The sequence below is a fragment of the Trichosurus vulpecula genome, chromosome 7, assembly GCF_011100635.1.
Source record: "Trichosurus vulpecula isolate mTriVul1 chromosome 7, mTriVul1.pri, whole genome shotgun sequence".
Taxonomy (NCBI): domain Eukaryota; kingdom Metazoa; phylum Chordata; class Mammalia; order Diprotodontia; family Phalangeridae; genus Trichosurus; species Trichosurus vulpecula.
Genome location: NC_050579.1, coordinates 107,131,810 through 107,149,040, shown reverse-complemented (window position 1 = coordinate 107,149,040; position 17,231 = coordinate 107,131,810). Strand labels below are relative to the sequence as shown.

At 35.0% G+C, this 17,231-nt stretch overlaps 1 protein-coding gene across 2 annotated transcripts in view; it reads left to right on the top strand.

The window, feature by feature from the left end:
- Positions 1-17,231, top strand: part of PCMT1 (protein-L-isoaspartate (D-aspartate) O-methyltransferase) — a 47,635-nt gene that overhangs the window by 17,039 nt on the left and 13,365 nt on the right. For both annotated transcript variants that reach the window (XM_036767674.1, XM_036767675.1), the window contains exons 2-6: positions 5,509-5,613; positions 7,020-7,051; positions 11,629-11,733; positions 14,453-14,573; positions 16,885-16,970. In XM_036767674.1, the coding sequence (XP_036623569.1) occupies positions 5,509-5,613; positions 7,020-7,051; positions 11,629-11,733; positions 14,453-14,573; positions 16,885-16,970 (449 nt within the window). The remainder of the gene's footprint in view (positions 1-5,508; positions 5,614-7,019; positions 7,052-11,628; positions 11,734-14,452; positions 14,574-16,884; positions 16,971-17,231) is intronic.

Below are 17,231 nucleotides of genomic sequence, written 5' to 3'. Positions count from 1 at the left end.
AGACCCACATTGGTTGCTGTTGCTCTTGATGGCTTGTAAGGTCCATGCTGTGGGTTTCTTTGGGTCTTTCTTGTGACAATCTTCTACTCTTGCTGGCTCTGATTGCTGGGGTTTCTGGCAGGGCCCCTTTCCTATTGCCTGTAGGCTTTTGTCCTACTTTTTATGAGGTGGATGTAGTCACTTACTATAGTTTGTCTTTGGATTTATTGATCATTATTTGGTCTGCCGTTATTTTTAGGTTTTTGGTGGAACTAGAAGTATGTGGGAACTGGACCTGTCCGGTAATGTTCAAGTGGCCATCTTGGGCAGAATTGTTTGGTTTTTTTTTTTTAATAAGTTTTAGTGATGCCTCTTCCTTTTACATTTGTCTCTTTGGAGGGACAGAAATGTTTTTGTTGGTTGTCTAGGACTATTGGTATTTCAGTTATTCAGAGTTTCAGTTCCTTTTTAGTAATATTTTCACTTATGTTGTTGTGGTCCTTGTATAAGTAGTTGTTCCGATTTTGTTTAAAAAAATCTTATGTTGACTTATGTTGACTGTGACTTACTGCACGGTAATATTCCATTATATGCACATAATCCAATTGGTTTACCCTGGTCAATGAGCAACCATTTTGTTTCTAGTTATTAGCTACTACAAAAATGCTGCTATAAATATTTTTGTGTGTACTGGAAATTAGTTTGTCTTTAATTTTGTGGGATCATTAATACCCAGTAGTGAGATTGCTAATCAAATTGAATGCTTTAGTTGTGTGTCTTGCATAATTCCAAATGGTTATCCAGCATTATTGGACCAGTCCATAGTTCCACCAATAATATAGTCATGTGCTTGTCTTCACATGTAGCCATTTGTTTTCATATTTACCGGTTTGTGGGAAGTGACATGAAGACATAGAAATTATAATTTGCCTTTCTCTTGTTAGTGATTTGGAGCATGTTTTCATGGGGTTATTTAGAAATTGCAATTCTTTTGAAAACTGTTTCTGTTCTTTGACCATTTATCTATAGGGAATGGTAGTTAGTATTTTTTTGTAGTAATTTCCTTTATATCTTGGATATCAGACTTTTATCAGTGATACTTGTTGTAAGGGTTTTTTTTTTAATAATATCAGTTTCTTCTATTTGTACTGATTTTGCTTGTACAAAAGCCTTTACATTTTATGGAATTAAAATTGTCTATTTTGTTTTATGATGATCTCTATCCCTTGTTTAGTTAAGAATTTTCTTGATTGACCTAGTTGTAAGGGTGGGTACTTTTGTTCTCCTTTTGACTTTTGTTTTTAATGAAAATGACTTTTTATGTTCAGATCTTGTGTCCATTTGGAAACTTATTGTAGTATAATATGGTGTAAGATGAAGACATTACTGTAATTTTGTTCTTTTAAAAATACATTTTTATTTTTATATTGCCTACATTTCTCAATATATTCCTTTTTTCTTCCCTTCCCAGAGAGACATTCCTTGTAACCAAGAATTAAAAGGGGAAAAAAACTGTTGAGCAAAACTGATCAATATAACAAAAAAGTCTTATGTTACATGCAGTGCTCCATTTTCTTTGCTGCAGAAGAGTGGAGCTGCCTTCCTATATTTCTTCCTTGGGACCACAGCTTGAAAATTATAGTTTTACAGAATTCATTTTTGATTGTTGTTGTTCTTTACAATTGTTATAGTTGTTTATATTGTTTTTCCTAGTTTTGTTTACTTTGCATAAGTTCATGTGTCTTCCCATGCTTCTTTGTTCTTCATATTTATTTCTTACAGCATAGTAATAATATTCAATTACTTTTGAACCACAACTTAGTTCCTAATTATCTTGCTATTACAAACATTTTGGTAATATGGGTCTTTTTTTTTTGTCATTGAACTTTTTGGTGTAAATATGTAAACACCTAATAGTGGAATCTTGGTCAGTGGCTATGAACATTTTAATTATTTTCTTTATCTAAATTCACATTTTTTTCCAGAATGGTTGGACCAGTTCACAGAGCTAAATCTACTATTAGTGCACCTTATTTTTTCACAGCCTCCAAAATAGACTATCCCTGTCTTTAGTCATTTTTAACAGTTTGCTGGGGTGAACTGGAACCTTGTTTTGATGTTCATTTCTCCTATTTTTAGTGATTTGTAGCATTTTTACATTAAATCATTCATTTTCTAAACCTAATTTATGTCAAACCCCAACTGCTAGTTTTCCTAGCAATTCTTGTCAATTAAGGGACACCTTCCCCTAGTACTTTATGTACTTAGTGGCTTTATAAAAAAGTAGGCTATTGCTCTTAATTTGTGCCTGATTCTTGCTTATCTAAGTCCGTTCCACTGATCTAGTTTTCTATTTTTAACCAGCACCAAATAGTTTTAATATCGTTACTATTATGTAATATGGTTTGAAGTCTGGTAATGCTATATACCTCCTTTCTTACTCTGCTTTTTCAAATTATTTCCCTTGAGCTCCTAGCCTTTTTGTTACCCCAAATTAAATTTTGTTGCTTCCTTTTTTAGCTATAGAAAACATCCCCTTGGTAATTTGCTGTAGCAGTAAATCTCTACAATATCACACAATTTTTATTACATGTGCACAACTCAGCCACAAATAATGAGCTCTTTTTACAGAAGTCTTCCTTTATTTCTATAAAGTGTTCAGATTTTGTGCATATCTTGGTAGTTACCTCCCAGTTTGAATTTTCTGCTCCAACCAAGCAAAAGTACCTCAGGTGGAATTATTACTGCATTAATTTTGTTTCCTCCAAAGATGCAGATTGCAATCCATCTATCTCTGATTATCCTGTGAAACTCTTGTCCATATCCTTACATAAATTTAATATCCAGTATCGGATACCATAGAACACTTTGGCTGTCTGCTTGTCATCTCTCACCATGTGACTAGGCTGTCGTATCTTCTTCTTGTACCTTTGCCTGATGATATTTTACTGCTTCAGAGTTCCTTATTGCCTGTATATCGTAACCTGCTCACACATACTTTCTGGTGCCCTTGATCTTCAGTTCTTCAGAGATTATTGTATCCATATCCTGCTGTGATACAGCAGTACTAGTAGAATGTTGGCATTAAAAAGATCTTTATTTCCAGGGTATGCTTAGGGTCATTACTGGAATTTTGCAATTTCATAAAGGCCTACTTTTCTATCCCTGTTCAACTATTGGCTTAAATCACTGTCTCTTTGTACTCTATCCCAGATCCATCCATACTGGTGGACAAGCTGTTCAGGGACAAGTGCTTGTTACCTGGGTAATAAACATTCTTCATCCACTTGATCTTTCCTACATGTACAATCAGGCCAAACCCATCAAGTCTCATATATTTCTTCCTTTATCCTTTTCCAGAATTATTGTATGTGCCAGTTTCTTTCCCTTTTTGAAATGACCTCAGTGCTGCTTTTTGTGAGAACTGCTAAAATATTCCTCCATTACTTTTCCCAGAGTAACCACCCATCATCACTATCAAACATTAAGTTCTTATTATGTTTAAGGTACTGTTACGTTCAGGAAATGCAAAGAGGTCTAAAATATGGTTACTTGGCTCTTTTCAAAGTTACCATTCCATTGCCAAGGTCTAATGATTTTTCATCAGTCCTAATCCTTGATTTCTTTGCAGCCTTTGACAGTGTCCATTACCCTCTTCTCTTGGATACTCCATCTCATGTCTAGATTTTCAAGACATTCTTCTCCCTCGGCTCTCCTCCTACTTGTTTTACTGCTCCTTTTCAGTCTTTTATGCTGTGTCTTCCTCCAGTTCACACTCATTGTGGGCATCCTCCAGAGCTCTGTCCTTGACTCTCTTCTTTTTTTCCTCTAGACCATCTTGCTTTAGTAATATCATCCTATAGGTTCAATTGTTATCTCTCTGCAGAGTTTCTCGATCTAGGTGTCTAGGTTTTCCTGAACTCTAGCCCCATGTTGTGAACTGCTTTTTGGATGTCTCCTACTAGATATCTCATAGGCATCTCAGATAAAACATGTCCAAAGGAGCTTACTCCAAGTGTTCCTTATTTCTGTTGAGAGTGCTTAGGGGCAGCTAGGTGGTGCAGTGAGTAGAGCACTGGCCCTGGAGTCAGGAGGACCTGAGTTCAAATGTGGCCTCAGACACTTGACACACTAGCTGTGTGACCTTGGGCAAGTCACTTGGTCCCAATTGCCCTGCTTTCCGCCCTCCAAAAAAAAAATAGCACTATGTGATCAGTTGTCTGCCTAAGTTTGCAACCTCTGATTGACTTGACTCATCTCTCTTCCTCACCTCCTAGCCTCCCCACATCCAGTCACTTACCATGTCAACTTTTTACCTAAACCTCAACACAGTGCTTGGCATGTAGTAGTTAGGCACTTAATACATGTTGATTGATTGATTGGTGTCATGTATCCACATCTTCTCTTTGCTCTTACGGCCTCTACCATATTTCAAGCCTGCAGCACTTTTCTTGTCTGGAAAATTGCAATCTACTAAATAGTTTCTTTGATTCTAGTCTCCTTTCTAATCTATCCTCTTCATAGCCACCAAATTAATATTTCCAAGATACAGTTTTGACTGTGTTACTCCCCTATTCAAAAATCTTCACTGGCCTTTTTCCCTGTAGGGTGAGATAAACTTTTCAACCTGGCATTCAAAACTCTCTGACAATCTGACTTACTCTTTTTTTTAGCCTTATTTTATTAGTCCACCTCATGCCCTCTTAAGGTTCAGCCAAAAAGACTATTTTTGTGCTTTTCCACAGACATTTTCTCTGTTCCTGGAGTGAGCTCCCTCCTTACCTGTGCCTCTTCAAATCCCTGTTTTTTTTTTGAGACTGTGCTCAGGTTCCCCGCAGAAGTCTTTCCTGATATCCTCCCTGGTGTTAGAACTATCTCCTCTAATTACTTTGGACTTACTAATCTGCGTTGAATTACTTTTTCCTGAAAACTAGGTGAACGAAATTTAGACCCTTTTAAGATAGAATTTTCTGTTGATTAGATTGTTGCTTCTCTGCTTGAATTCAATAACAAATGTCGCTTCTTTGTGGTCTTTTCCTCTTTAATTTTCATTCCATCCCCAATATAAAAATTAAACTTGTTGTGTATTCTTAAAACTCTTTATGTAATAAATATAGCAGAGAGAAATAATTGCTTGTTAAAGTATGGAGAACAGGATTTAGAGAAAGGACTTAGAGATTATTTAGGCTAAACCTCTTATTTTTATGTGAACAAATTGAGGCAACAGAGAACAAACCAAAAACCCATTTAACCATTTAACTCATTTCTTTTGGCTCCAAATCTGTCACTCCATCCACTACTCTGATTATATGAGATTTATGTCTTATACATTTTAAAAAAAGTCAACTTAGTTAAATTTTAAATTATTTTTAAAGTTAGATATTTTATTAAGCATGCTATAATTTAGTTAGGTAACCTATGCTTTTTTCCCCCATAATGCTGGTGAAAAACTATTTTTGCTTTAAAACTGAGTGAAAGGAATTTTACATACATAAATTTTTCATGTTTCATTGTAAAATATTATTTCAGAAAATGGAATAATCAAGTCAGAGAAAGTTTTCGAAGTAATGCTTGCCACAGACCGTGCTCACTATGCAAAATGTAATCCCTACATGGATTCTCCACAATCAATAGGTAAGCTTTGGGCTATCAGAAAATTTTGTTCTTTGGTTGTTTATTCTTATATGATAGTTTTTCCAGGTAAAAAGATTCTTTAAGGACTCTGTGACTCATCCCAGTGTTGCCTTTGTAGTTTGAACTTTGTTCCTGATCAGGCCCCATTAGCGGAACTATTTGGAATTTTTCTTTGCTTGTAGTCTAACATTTTAAAAAAAATCTTATTTTTAAAAACCTGAAAATGTTGGGATTTTGTATGTGAAAGCTTTTGTATTTCTCATTGAATATTTACTAATGTAGTATCATTAAACATCCACTTAAAGTTCTTTTACATGCTACTATTTAATTTTTTTGTAGCAGATATTTGGAAGACCTAATAACAAGAGTTCTTATCCTCCTCTCTCCTTCACTTAACTCTGAGTTTTTTTTTTTTTTTTGCTTGTGTTTGTGTTTAGAAAATTCCTTACCTACCTCCTTCTCTGAAGCAGGTTTTTGCTGAACTGCTGAGCCTTGGCAGTGGGCGCCTTTGAGGCTTAGAAGTGCCTCAGGATTCTGTCCACCAACTGCCATGCTTTCTCCTTATGAAGCACTGTAACACCCTTCAGAGAAGATTCTGGGGAGCTTCTGAACCCCGAAGGCACCTGCTACCTCAGCTCAGTGAAAACTGCTTCAGAGGAGGAAGCAGGTAAATAAGTTGTGGAGGAAGCAACTGTGACAGAATGCAATCATGCTGAGGACAGGACTCTGTAAGTTGATAAGACAAGAGAATTAGACATGATATACTTTGACAAATTAAAGATAGTACTATGGCATTCTGAGGTAATATAACTTGCTCAAATTTCTTTCTCTCTAAAATTTTTTCTTCTATAGGTGTACTTAGCCATAAAAATGGGTATTGAAGTAGTGAGTTGATTTTGGAAAAGTTGGTCAGTGATTTGTAGTCATTTAAATCAGTATTTATAACTTTGAGAGGAAAGTAAGCTTAAAAAAAAAATAACATCTCTTTTTGCTAATAGAAGTTTTTACAATAGTGGAATTGTTTTCATTTGTCTCAGAAACAGTATGGTAACTAATTAGTATGTATATTGTCTAATGTTAATTTGTTCAAAGTTATACTCTGGACAGTACAAAATAAGTTAAAATTTTTTTTTTCTCAAGGACAGAAATACAAAATTAAAGTGGTCATTTGGAGAAACTAAAAGAATTCTATTGGGCAAGCCGTTATCTTCATTTTTAAAAATTAATTTTTTTTTTTTTCAATTAACAAAAATTTGTTTTCTCTTCCTTCCATCTCTCTCATTGAAAAGAAAAAAACCAAAACCTTTGTAACAAAAAATGGATAATCAAACAAAACAAATTCCTGCCTTAAGCTATTTTTTTTTTTGGTAATTGAATATAAAAATAGTTTTCTCCTTGTTTTACAGGTTTCCAAGCAACAATCAGTGCTCCACACATGGTAAGTTTAAATTTGATCATCTTTGTAAATGAGCCAGCTTTAATTTTACTGTTTTTAGTGTTTTTGCTAAAAATGATTTGAGGAGAACAGCTTTTTAAATTTTTATTTTGTCATTTGGTTATGTGAAAATTATACTTATTTCTTATTTTTATAACATTATAATAGTATTGCGTTACTAAAAAACATTAAAAAACATCATTACTATTTTTAAAAAAATCATACTGTTTTACAAAAATCATAGTTAGCCCTCATGCAGAAACTTACATTATTTATTGTTTAGAGATAGTCATTTTGTGTGTGTGTGTGTGTGTGTGTGTGTGTGTGTACACACATTTATCCCTAACTTTATATTTTGCTGTTATAATAGCTTAAAACTGAACTAAATTTTATGGTATGATCCTGTATTTGTATATTTACTTATTGTCTCCCTCATTAAGACTGTAAGCTCTTGGTGACTAGACACTGTTTCATTCTTTGTGCTTCTATCCCCATCACTTAGCACAGTGCCTGGCATATAGTAAGCACTTAATAAATGTTTGTTGATTGTTAAGTGATTTGGAGGAAGGGGTACGGTAATTCTTGGATAATTGGTAAAAAATTGAAAATTGAAAAAAATTTTCTGTATGACACTTATGTATGTATATGTACAATTATTCAAATTAGGTTAACTTTTAAAATGGGCCTTGTTCTTCTGGGGAATGCAGTTTCTTTTTTTTTTTTATGCTTCAACCTGTATTCAGACACCATCAGTTCTTTTTCTGGGAATGGATACCATTTTCCAACATAAGTCCTTTAGAGTTGTGTTGGATTGTTGTGTTGCTGAGAAAAGCTAAATCATTCACCACTGATCATTTTACAATATTGCTGTTACTTTGTACATAGTACATTTCACTTTGCATCAGCCCATGCAAGTCTTTCCAGGGCTTTTTTGAGAGCATCCTGCTCATCATTTCTTAGAGTCCAATAGTGTTCTATCATAATCACATAGCACGACTTGTTCAGCCATTCCCAAATTGATGAGCATCCTGTCAACTTCTAATTCTTTGCCTAGGGAATGCAGTTTAAAAGAGGATCTGTGTCAAGTGGTTCAGTGTGCATGGTGTGTGTGTGTGTGTGTGCGTGTGTTAAGCATTTTAGAACAATAGCTACTGTGATTCCTAGTCAACTTTTTAGGTTGGAACAGTACTTCAGTTTAAAGATACTTATCATATGTTTAAAGACATAAGTAGGAATGTTGGAAAAATTTGAAAGTTATCAAAGGAACTCAAGCAGAATATAACAGCAAATGCTCAGACATGCCTGCTTTTTACCATGGGAGAGTTGTAATATTTCCTTAGGGAAAGGCTTAGTGTCTAGCTCTTGGGACCCCACCACCCAACTGGCTACTTGTATAGGGTACCTGTGGTAGCTTCTTAATTATTTGTGTTAAATGAGTGATCTGTTAATGGAAAAAAATTACCTGCTACCACTATTATTTTGCCCCGAATTGCTTTAAAATTAAATTAAAAATTTTGGCATATGTTTATTCTCATTAAAAGAGAGGATTTCTTCGGGTTTCTTTTGGAAAGATTTTAGTGTAACCCTGTTTTGTGTCATAGTTGTGTATATAGTCCTGTGATTTTGAGGTCTCAGTAAAGCAAGATGTAATTTTTCTATCATTTCTATACCTTATATTCTTCAGTTTTATTTTTAAAAGCTCAGAACGTGAAACTTGTAGCCTTGTTAACTAATAAAGTGTCCCTACTTGTAAAAGTCTACGGTTTTTTTTTTAATGTTTTGTCACTTGGAATCTGTTAACTTGAGCTTCATTGATTTTCTTATATGACTCTGAGGCAGTGTGCCTAAATGTCATTTCAAAACACAGAGACAGTCAAAATATGTGACTAGTTAAGATGTGCCATTCATCCAGTAGTGGCAAAATCAGTTAACAGATATTTATTGAACACCTGTCATGAACACAAAATTCCAGTTTTATCAAACAAATATATTGACGAGAAATCTAAGGTTTAATTGAATTTGAAATTATTTTATAATCTTTTATAGACATAGGGGTAGGGTACTGGACCTGTGATTTTGTTATTATAGGAAACTCCTGGATAGGAAACTCCCCCCTTTAATATAGATCAGCACCTTCTCTGCAACTTAATAACTTGCTACCCAAGGTTATAAGGCTCACTTGGTGACCCAGGCCATCCTGACTTTGAGGCTAGATCTCTATCATTTAAGGCATGTCACCACACATATTCTTTTATACTTATGGACATGGGCTGTCATTAATGTCTCTGAAGTTCTAAAAGAATGGTGTCTACAGGTTTTAGTTCATGGCTCTTTTGGCTGCAGTTTAGGTATATTAGATTTTTGTTAATTGAATACATACTAATCTTATATAAATACCAGTGAGTAAATACTTTTGAAGAAATAGGGAAGGTCAGGGTGCAATACTCTTGAATATCTCTCCCATCCTTAAACATCCTCCTTAGATGCTATCATTCTCATTCTCTATAATCCTCTATCTTTTCTCTTTTTCATGGCTGAATTTCCTGAGGCCACAAGTGGTGCCTCCAGTTCCTTTCTTTTCACTTCTAGAACCTCAGCAGTCCGGCTTCTGACTCCATCATTCAATTAAAATAGACCTTTCCAAAGTTTTACCGGTGGTCTCTTACTGACTAATCTAAGGACTTTTTCTCGATTCTTATCCTTGACCTCTTTGCAGCCTTTGGCACTGTTGATTACCATCTCTTCCTGGGTACTCTTTCCTCTGCAGACTTCGATGATACTGCTGTCTTCTGGTTTTCTTCTTAGTTGTCTCACTATTCCTTCATAGTCTTGATTTTTTTTTTTTTTGCTGCCTCTTCATCCATGTCACATCTGATTGTGGTTGATCTCCAAGGCTCTGTTCTATGTCCTCTTCTCTTTTCACTCTATACTATCTCATCTGGTTGGTTCATTAGGTTAGTTTATTCTTTCTGCAGATAATTCCGACCTCTGTATCTAAACTTAATCCCTCTCCTAAGCTCCAGTCTCACATCACCTTTCTGGACATTTCAAATTTGGATGTCCCAAACTCACTTTCTAAAACATAACTCATTGTCTTTTCCCCTAAACCTTTTCCTCTTCTGTACTTCCGTATTACTGTCAAAGAAGCTGCTATCTTCCTACTCCCCCTAGGCTTACATTCTATATCCTTCTCAACTCCTCACTCTCACCCCACAGGTTGTCATTAATCTTGTTGTTTCTGTCCACCTAGGTGGTCTCTCCAGTCATACAGCCACAATCCTAGTTCAGGCTTCTTATCTGAACCGTTGCACTGGCCTTCTCACTGATCTGCCTTGCATCTCTTCTTGCTCTAGTCTTATTTTCTATACTTGGCTATCAAGGTGATTTTTTTTCTAATGTGTAGGTCTGATCGTGTCATTTCCCTGCTTATGGAGTTTCAGTAGCTTCCTGCTACTTCCAAGATCAAATATAAATTCCTTTGTCATTCAAAGGCCTTGATAACCTGACCCTTACCCACATTTTCAGGGTTCTTATACTTTACTCTCCACATACTCTGTAATTCAGTGACAGTGTTCTACTTGCAGCCCTGGATATAATAATCCTCCTCCCATTTCCTTCATTTTTTACCGACTGACCCCCATTCTTGGAATGCTCTGTTCCCTCACCTCTGCCTCTTGTTCCGACTTCAAATTTATAACCAATTAATAACCAATAAAATAATTGCATTTTCTCTATATACATTTATATGTAATATGTATACATATTTACTTCATGCATACATTTTAGAAGTACCATAAAAACCACAGAACTGAAATGATCCAGTCCCTTTGTTTTAATGGAGCAATCAAAATAACTGAATGAGGATTGTATACTTAGTACAAAAATGAAGTAACATCAATATTATACAAATAAAAAATTTTGAGGACTTTTATAAATCAGTGAAGAATAAAATGAGCAAAACCAGAAGAATAATTTTTATAACAACACACTGTGAAGATGAACAACTTTGAAAGCTGTAAGAGTTGTGATTAATGTAATGACCACGATTCCAGAGAATCAATGATGAAATCAGGTATCTGTTACAGAGAAGCAATGGATTTGGGATGAGACAGAAATATTTTTGTGTACAGCCATTGGTGGAATTTGTTTTGCTTAGCTGTATGTTTACTATAAGAAATTTGCTTGTTTTCTTTTTTTTTCCAATGGGGTTGGGGATGGAAGGGCAAGAAAACAGATTTATTAATTTAAAAAATTAAATTAGTTTTTAAAAATAGAGAGGTAGGGATATGCTACAGAAGTGAAATGTTGCCTGAACTTTCAGAGGCACTGTATTATTAGTTTTACTTAACTGTTTTACTTGTCATAAGAGACCCCACAAAATGGATGTTTTGTAAATGTAAAAACAAAACACATCAATAAAACTGAAAATGTGTTTAAAAATATATTCTATTGTTGTTACCTTAATAAGAAAACTGACCAATTTTATTTAAAACCTATTTGAAGGGTATATTTAGAATTGTGAGGAAAGAATAAATAAAATTAATTGTAATTACAGCATTTTCTCCATTTTTCTTTGTTAGCATGCATATGCTTTAGAACTTCTGTTTGATCAGTTGCATGAGGGAGCCAAAGCTCTTGATGTTGGCTCTGGAAGTGGAATCCTTACTGCATGCTTTGCCCGTATGGTAAGAGATTGGTTTTTGTTCTGATCCTGGACTTTAATAACAAAGACACTTAAGTGATTTCGTTTTGGTATTCCTTGTTATGCACAGCACGGTCTCTAAATGCCTTAGGAAACTGTTTCCTAAGTTTTTTGGCCAAAAATATTCATTGCCCAATGGTAAACCTGTTGATAATCCACCCAGAGCTTAGGCTGTCCCTTGAATGACAGCCCACCTTTTCAACTTGGTTCTGTTTTTCTGGGTTTTGTGCTTTGTTGGCATAGCCTTTGATAATTCAGTCAACTCTGTATTCCGAGTTGGCATTGGATAAGAATCTAGTGAAAGTCTGGAACCACAACATTGTATTTATGTGTTAACAGTTTTCTATATGTGATTTATAATCCAACTAACTTTAAGATATGCATTTGTAAAGTTACATGCTTAATATATGTGAAAGTTTTTACTATGTGCAAAGTATTGTGGGGAAGCTACACAGATTATGCTTTTTATCCTCAAAGATCTTTTAGTACAAAAATTCATGAAAATAGATATTCGGTGATAGATGAAGGTAGCTGTCATCTCTTTGATATCAGTGCCTGCTGGAATACTGTATGTTGATGGTGTGATGGTTTGGTCTTTTAGTCTTGCTTGTCCAGAATTTTTTGTTTGTTCTTCCAATGGACATACACTAAACAACACTACAAAAAATATACAAATCAAAATGCCAGTTAATTTATAACCACAGGAATAACTGCCAGAAAGACTGGTATGCAACCAAGCACACATTCTGTTCTTCAGTAGAGAACAGAAATTGAAATCCAGATTATAATCAGAACATTGCTTGATGAATATAGAATTAAGAGTTGGATGGTTTTTAAGGAATATTATCATCGAGCTTCTATGTCTTTGTGAGTTCTCTTTCTCTCCCCTAGCCATACATAACCGTATACTTGACAAACAGAATAGAATACTTCTTCGCCATTCAGGACACCCCTTTTCTGGATAATGCAGGAAAATACTGATAATACTTTCCTTTTTCTATACATCTTGGAGGGGTGGGCACCAATATTTTGTTTATGTACAACATTCCATTATGGTCACCAGCTTGGAGGTAAATTTGTATTGTATTGACTGACATGTAATGAAGCACCTTAATTTGCCTCTGTAATATGTTTTTAACTTCAGTCTTTCTTACCTTCATTTACTAGATCTTGGAGCTTAACTTAATTTTGGGTTTATGTTATCTCTTTTTTAACCCGTTAATAACAACTTTAATAGGGACTGGATCTGTGATTTCATTGGTGAGGAACTCAAACATTGGTGAGGAATCACCAGGAAGCTCCTGGCAAGGAACTTCTCTGCCAGTGTAGGTCAGCACCTTCTCTGCCACCATGGCCCTAGAGAATTACCAAGAGGCTTGAGAGGTAAAGTGACTTGTCCCTGGGTCACACAGCCAGTGTGCATCACAGGCAGGATTTGGACTCAAGTCTTTGTGGTCTCTATTCACTCTACAGTGGTGCTTTATATGTATAGAAAATTGTTATAAGTTTATGTGTGGATGATTGGAATCCCTATGGCCAAGTGGGCAACTACACACAGATCTTTTTCTCTGGCTCTTTCAACTCTAGCTGCCATCAAACAAACAAAATCTGAGTGTAGGCAACATTATAAAGAGAAAGCCTCTTTGTGGGATCTTCTTGGCTCTAACCTTAATTGTCACCACGTCCTAAAGAATTTTCTTAGTCAAATGTGTAGTGACCAGTAGGTTTATTACTTTTTGACTTGCCTAATAATAGTATATCCTTAAATTTTTCAGAATTTTTTTCCAGACATGGAACTTTTAGAATATTTTGTCCTGTTGATTTTCTTAGTAGTAGGAATAAGGGCAAAGTCTAGCTGACAGTAAACCAAATAACAGGAGAAAAATACGTTGACAGATTTTTGCTTTATCTTTTATTATCCAGATGGCTGTTCCTTTTCTCACTCACCTGTAGAGATTTGACTGGAAGCCTCTGTTGCGGAGAATTTATGAAGTAGAAGTCCTATTCTATTCTTACAATAATGTTCACTTTGAGTATTTTGGTCCACTTAGACTGGGAAGAGAGATATAAGCATGAGGGTCTAGCAAGAATGGGGAGTCCAAATTCTCTCCCATAGGAGTGGGGAGTGAGTATGGGTTAACTAGGAAGAAAGGACAAGAAAAAGGGGAGAGTATAGGCAGGAAGATTGGAGAATAAGGGCTCAATGTTTCTTGATCTGCTGGGTCCTTTGGAATCTTGAATGGGTCGTTTGGGCATTTTCTATGAGCAGTTGAAATATATACTATTATAGTATTTAAATTCAGTTCTTGGAAGAAGCAAGGTCCAGTAATTGAAGTAAATAATCATTTGCCCTTTAATGCTGGACGGTGCAATTTTTTTTTTGTTTCACTGTTTGCCATGTTCAAAATTGAAATAGAAGAAAATAACTTTGTATGTTTGAAAGTTTTGATTTAATCAAAGCCATTTCATTGCTGGTTTTCTTGTAAATAAAGCATCATTGCTTAGAGAAGTTGACCATGAGAAAGATTGAGTCAGGTAGTTGATAAGTCATATGCACAAAAATGCTGTGAAGTTTTTCTTTGTCCTAGAAAAACTGTAACCGATTTTTCTCATGACAGTGAAAAATTTAGATAAGGAAATATAGTACTGACATTTCAAGAGAACCAAAAAATAGAATAAGCCACCAAATGACTTTTTTTCAGGTTGGTGCTACTGGAAAAGTCATAGGAATCGATCATATCAAGGAGTTAGTAGATGACTCAATAAGTAACGTCAAAAAGGATGATCCGACATTTTTGTCTTCAGGACGAGTCAAACTGGTTGGTGAGTATAATAGAAACTTAATAAATGTTTTTGGTAATTACTGTAACTTCAAATTTATTAACATTTAAGGCAAATCAAATTTTTAAAATAAAATTTACTTTAGGATTGGAAGGTTTATATAAATATAAGTTTAGAGAGGGGAAAAATTCTACTTACCTTTGTTTAAAAGCATTCAGTTTAGCTTTAATGGCAAGTTATATAATAACTATCCTTTAGTTGTCTTTTCAATCTAGTTTTGGTTATGTTTTCCTAAAAAAAAAAATTTAGGAATTTCCATCATTTTGCCAATGGGCGGCAGAGACCAAGGACAGAATAAGCACTAGTATTTTGTCAGTTCTGTTATCTAAACAGAGACAATCACATGCCATCATTTCCCTTGATTGTATCCATCTTAAAGACTTAACTGTACTCTTCAGAGGCACTTTGGTATAGTGGATAATAGTGTTGCACTCAAGTCGGGAAGATGACCTGGGTTTGAAATTTGCCTCAGACACTAACTGTGTGACCCTGGGCAAATCACTTAACTCCTTTGGGCCTCAGTTTTTTCATTTGTAAAATGAAGGGGTTGGATTCAGTCAGTTATCTCTATGGGCTCTTTGAGCTCTAAATCTGTGATTCTGTGATCGAATGGCCTTTTTGTTTTACCCTTGTTTGAAGAAAAACACAATTGCCAACATACCCTGAATAACACTGAACACTGTTAGGCAGTAACATCATTAACACATAACTACACCCATTATCCTAAATTCCAATTGTCTAGGTCCCATTCATCTCTAAATCCTATTATCTTATGATATTACATTGTTAGGCTTCTTTCCCTGGATGGCTCTGGCTCCTGCTTTGTCTTCCTTGTTAGAGTGGTTCTGGCCTTGTCCACTTAGTTTTGTCTCTGTGTAATTGACTTCCATGATGTTGTGTCTAAAAATTTTCTTGGAGCCAGTTAATGGCATCAATTGTCATAGGCCTGGTGTACTGTTCGGTAATTGAAATATTCTTAATGTTTGTTATTGAATGAATACAGATATACCATTGAAAACCACATGTTTAGGAACAAGGAGCAAATGGAAGTGCAGTGTCTTTAACTTCATTATTCTAAACCAATGGCTTATCATTAGGAAAAAATATTTTGAAAAATATTGTTATAAAGAGGCACAAGATGGCTGTTCTTTGAGATTTTTAATCATTAGATTTATCCAGTAATGTGGGCTCAAAACCTTAGATGTATATACCAGATTCATCATCAAAAATGTTTACACCTAAACCTCCATGCACTGTACTATACAAAAGGAGCTATGTAGACCTTTCAATCCCTTCACACTAGAGACTTGTAATCCAAGACAGAAGATACACACGCACAGAGCAAAAAGCGAATAGATAAAAATATCAAATATAAACTTGAATCTAAGGTGTAGTCATCAAAATACAGAAAGAGCAAATGAATTGGGGATGGGAAGGTAAAGCAGTGGGTTAGAAAGTGGAAACTATTAGTATGGGCATTACCTCTTGAGATATGGTAAGGTTGGAGGGAAGTAATTTTTCTCTGACTTATTTGAGAAGAGTTAGAATTTCAGAAGTTGTTTAATGATTTTTTGACTTACTGTGTGGGAGGATAACATAGGATGTCAGGCTGAACCAAAAGGATAGCAAATCATTATTAGGCATTTGTTAGCCACTGTTACCAAAGTAAACATTACTTATTTTTTCAGGAAAAGGTCTTAAACTATGTGCCATGATGGACAGATCCTGTTTTTTAGAATTAAAAAGGAAAACACTTCCTTCAGTCTATTTAACAATATGCTTTACTACATGTTACTATAAATTGATAGGTATTCATTTCAAAGATAGTGGTTGTTACATTTGGTTTTATTTGGCGGGGAGGGACTGGACAAAGATAAAAGTTTGGAGAGAGTGATAGAGGAAATTGAAAAGCATTCTAAATTATGCAGAGAAAGTAGAGGATGAAAATGGATATGTATTTGTTAGTTATAGGAAAGTCGAGTAACAATTTTGTCAATAAAATATACATTTTAAAGTAAATTTAAGATCAACTAATTTTCAACACGTACTAACTCCTATTGACATTTTTGATGAAAAAGAAAGGTCTAGTAATAGTTACTTTGAACTGAAACTGAAAAATTCCTTCTGATAGATTTGGTTTTAATATAGGAGACACTGTTCTGTGGTAAAGGGAGGTGCTCACTCCCCATTTTGATCCATTTAAAAATCATACCACATATCCTAAATATGTAACTTATTGTTATAGTTTATTTTCCTTGTATCCATTTTTAAATGAAACTCTATTTTCTTCCAGTGGGTGATGGAAGATTGGGATACTCGGAAGAAGCTCCCTATGATGCTATTCATGTAGGAGCTGCAGCTCCAGTTGTGCCTCAAGCAGTAAGTCTTTGGTTTTTGTGTCTTTTATTTTAATTAGATTATTGCCCTGTTTATCATCTGAAGAGCAAGCTAACTGGGTTTAAAGAGGCTTATCACTTAGGTTTGCTGTAGAGCATGAATTTTTGTTCCATAGGAGCTCTTCAAGACAGTCTTTTCCATTGTAGAGAGGTTGTGGTCTGAGTCTGTGGAGGGAGTACCCACATTGATGAAAATCACAGTCCTGGAAGGCTGTAGACTACTAGTAGATTTATATAAAGGTGG